Raw genomic sequence first — 3533 nt, 5'->3', positions numbered from 1 at the left:
TTTTGGACGTGTGTGGGTTTGTTCTGGCTAGATTCCCTTGTGATTTTAATGCCTTACGGGTTATTTCATACTCAAAAAAATAAAAAGGGAAAGAAAAATGTCAAAGCCAAACCTATGTGTAGATAACAGTTCTATCTTCATTTTGAAACCTACTTCCTCACACCTAAGCTCATTAATTTGAAACCATACAAATGCAATTACAGAGCATCCCACTCAGCAATGCCTTAATTCTAGATCATAGAATCACAGAATTTAAGGGTTGGAATGGACCTTACAGATCATCCAGTCCCACCCCCTGCCCTGGGCAGGGACACCTCCCACCAGAGCAGGTTGCTCAAGGCTCATCCAACCTGGCTGTGAACACTGCCAGGGTTGGGGCAGCCACAGCCTCCCTGGGCAACCTGGGACAGGGTCTCACCACCCTCACAGGAAAAATGTTTTTCTAATATCTAACCTAAACTTCCCCTCCTTCTGTTTGAACCCATTAGCCCTTGTATAATCATTTTAGTTCCTAACACAGAGTCCCTCTCCAGCTCCCTTGTAGATGCCTTGGCAAATACACCAGACACAATTACCTTCCCTCTTTCACACAGACATGCTTATTTTCTCATCATATTCTAGGCTCTCTGTACCTCACTAGATATACTCAGCTCTTGTTTGCATCTGTTCCAGATTGCATGAGGTTTCCTAGAAATGGCTCAAATTGTATCTCTTATTTCCAGTAAGAATACAGCCAGACCTTGTCAAAAGGTCTTTATATTTTATGTTGTCTATTAAAAAATCTTATTCTGATATCTGTCTGGAGTGTATTTTGCTCTTTTGTAGTCTTATTTTAAGCATTTCACTCTCTTTGTCAATACTATCAGCTGAGTCCCTTTTCTCTGTCCATTCTCCATTGACAGTACTTTTCTTTTTGGTTTTGTATTGACATTGCCAAAAAATTTAACCATGGAATCATAGAATCATCAAGGCTGGAGGAGACTTCTAAGACCATTGAGTCCAACCATTAACTTGTCACTGCTGGAACCTCTAAACCCTAAACCAGATCCTCCAGTGCCAGATCCAGATGCCTCTTAAACACCTCCAGGGATGGTGACTCCACCACCTCCCCGGGCAATATCCCAGTGCCTCAACACCCTAACAGGGGAAAAAAGAATTCTGAACATCTAATCTGAATCTCTCCTGTCTCAGTTTATGACTATTCTGTGTTAATGTTATCACCACATTTCTACTTTTTGTTCCAACTCATTAAATGAAAATATTAGATAAAATTCTGCCAAGCTCATTCTTGATGAACTCTACTGAAAAAAATCTTCCTTTCATTCTCCACAGGACTTTGTTGTCTCTCTGGTAGGAAGTTCTTTTCCTGTCAAATTCTTTCAATAATCCCCATTTTCTCCAGTTTAATATTGAATATCTGATGCCCAGATTGATTATATCTATCATATTTTCCTTGTTTAAAATGTCAGCCTAGTCGCAATGGTGTAAGTATGCAGAGAGCTCATAATCTCAAACAGATTTGTACAGTGTAGTAGGCAGATTCCTCAGGTCACCACATACTTTCATACCCCAGCAGGCCCAGATGAATTATGTGAGCTCAAGCAAGTTTCTGCTCGCTGGTGTGAACCACAGGGAGTATTCCCTTGTTCTCTAGATACCTTTTGGCCTGCTTTTACTTTTGTTTGCCCTACTCCATTCCAGATGTCATTCATGCCACATTATCACTACCAAATACACATCTTCTTGATCTGACATGTGCAGCCCTCAGGAACCTGCAAAGATATGTGTAATTAAAGGGAACATGTGCACATACATACTGTATGGTTTGCATTTGCTTAGCATTTTGTACAGTTCTTGGTCACTTCCTAATAAGTGCAGTGGCTGATGTTGAAAATAATTTCAGTAAGTGTATGTATTCACTAGCTTTAGGCACTTCAGTATTATGTAAAAAGCATTCCTTTGGGCCTGAAATTTTTCATGCTTAGTTTCATTTGAAAAACTGTGGATGCATAAAAAAAATTCAGGAAATTATTCTGAATTGCTTTTGAGTTATGTGTCACTGAAAATCAGGGCAGTGCTAAACTGCGAACAGTGGCTACATTTTTTTAGAAAATCTTTGATATAGATAAGCGAATTTAAAATTTTGAAATTTAAACGGTGACATCTAAATTGGGGTTGATGCTTAATGAATTCTGTGGCCAAGTTTCAAAAACCTGGTTTTCATAATGACATGCAGATAATTGAAATCATGCCTAGTTGGCATCTGGAGCAGTATGTAATGGACCCAACCACTTTTGTGGAAACAAAATTCATTTCCATTTCTTTGTCAGGACTGATCAAGTTCTTTTCAGATTCAAGGTTTGCTTCATTTTTACTGCTACTTCCAGTGTGCCAACACCACACCTTCCTAGAAGGGATGGAATATGTTCACTGCATTAAAATATGGGCATTTATTCACAAATTTATTTTTGCCTGTTACTGATCCTAATTTCACATTCTATCAATCAGTTGCTCCTTCAACTGCAAAAAAACAATACATCCTTTACCCTATGGACCCTGACTATATACAAACTGGCATCTGTTCAATTCCTTTTGCATTATACAAAGTATAATTTTACATTATATCCTTCAGTGTTGAGGGAAAGGGAATGATGGGAGATAGATGAAGGCTCTTGTTCTATTAAGCAGTTGAGCAACCTCCCACTGGGGCTGGGGCTTTGCCTGCCTCTGAATCTGTTGTAAATCCTTTTACAGTCACACTTTTGATTTTAACTGCCTGTTTCTGATTAGTTTAATCATATTTCTAATCAATTTAAGGTAAACAATTAGAAGTTTAATTAGAATTTCATGGCTCTTAGCTGTCATCAAAAAGAGGAAATTTAAACTGAATTCTATGCTAACAGAGCATTAGGGCTGAACAATGGAAGTTTGGTTGTGGCTTTCAATTTTTGTGCTTTGTGGAGCCAATGGAGACACAGTTTGGCTTCTCAGTTTCTTCTTGTCCCAAGGTATACCTAAATTACAGCTGTAATTCTCCTGGGGCACTGGGGCAGAAATGCCAGTACAGACACAGAGGGTGAAAGTTACCTCATTCACCACAGTTCTGATGATTTATGAGATGGTGGGATTGGTAGAAGCTGTTTGTGTGCTCCATGTGTTGCTCACTATGGTCTGGGTAGCTAGAACAAGGAAGAAAGTGGTGTCTTCCTCTGAATACCTTCTGTGGGCTAGGCAAGGCAAAGCCTGAGGTGGTTCTTGCAGCTTCAGAAGGAAATACCAAGAAAAATGAAGTCTCCTGCAGTAGTGTTGGCTGCATTGCCTGTCCTTTAAAACTTGTGACATGCACTGAGCCTAAACAAAGGTATAAATCTCTGTACTGTGATTTAAAAGGAAAACTGATAAACCTGCTGTTTTTATCTAAAAGGCCTAGAACACATTTTATGAGGAAGGGCTGAGGGAATTGGGTTTGTTCAGCCTGAAGAGGCTCAGGGGTGACCTCCTGGCTCTCTGCAACTCCTGCCAGGGCTGGAGAG

The 3533-nt window shown here is 39.8% G+C and overlaps 1 protein-coding gene across 1 annotated transcript in view; it reads left to right on the top strand.

The window, feature by feature from the left end:
• Positions 1 to 1479: 1479 nt before the first annotated feature.
• HMGCLL1 (3-hydroxymethyl-3-methylglutaryl-CoA lyase-like 1) overlaps positions 1480 to 3533 on the top strand; it is a 37568-nt gene continuing 35514 nt past the window's right edge. Inside the window, exon 1 of the mRNA XM_009069887.1 lies at positions 1480 to 1484. Coding sequence (XP_009068135.1) covers positions 1480 to 1484 — 5 coding nt within the window. The remainder of the gene's footprint in view (positions 1485 to 3533) is intronic.

The sequence above is a fragment of the Acanthisitta chloris genome, unplaced genomic scaffold (assembly GCF_000695815.1).
Source record: "Acanthisitta chloris isolate BGI_N310 unplaced genomic scaffold, ASM69581v1 scaffold32182, whole genome shotgun sequence".
NCBI classification, from domain to species: Eukaryota; Metazoa; Chordata; class Aves; order Passeriformes; family Acanthisittidae; genus Acanthisitta; species Acanthisitta chloris.
This window is presented reverse-complemented; position numbering and strand designations above follow the sequence as displayed.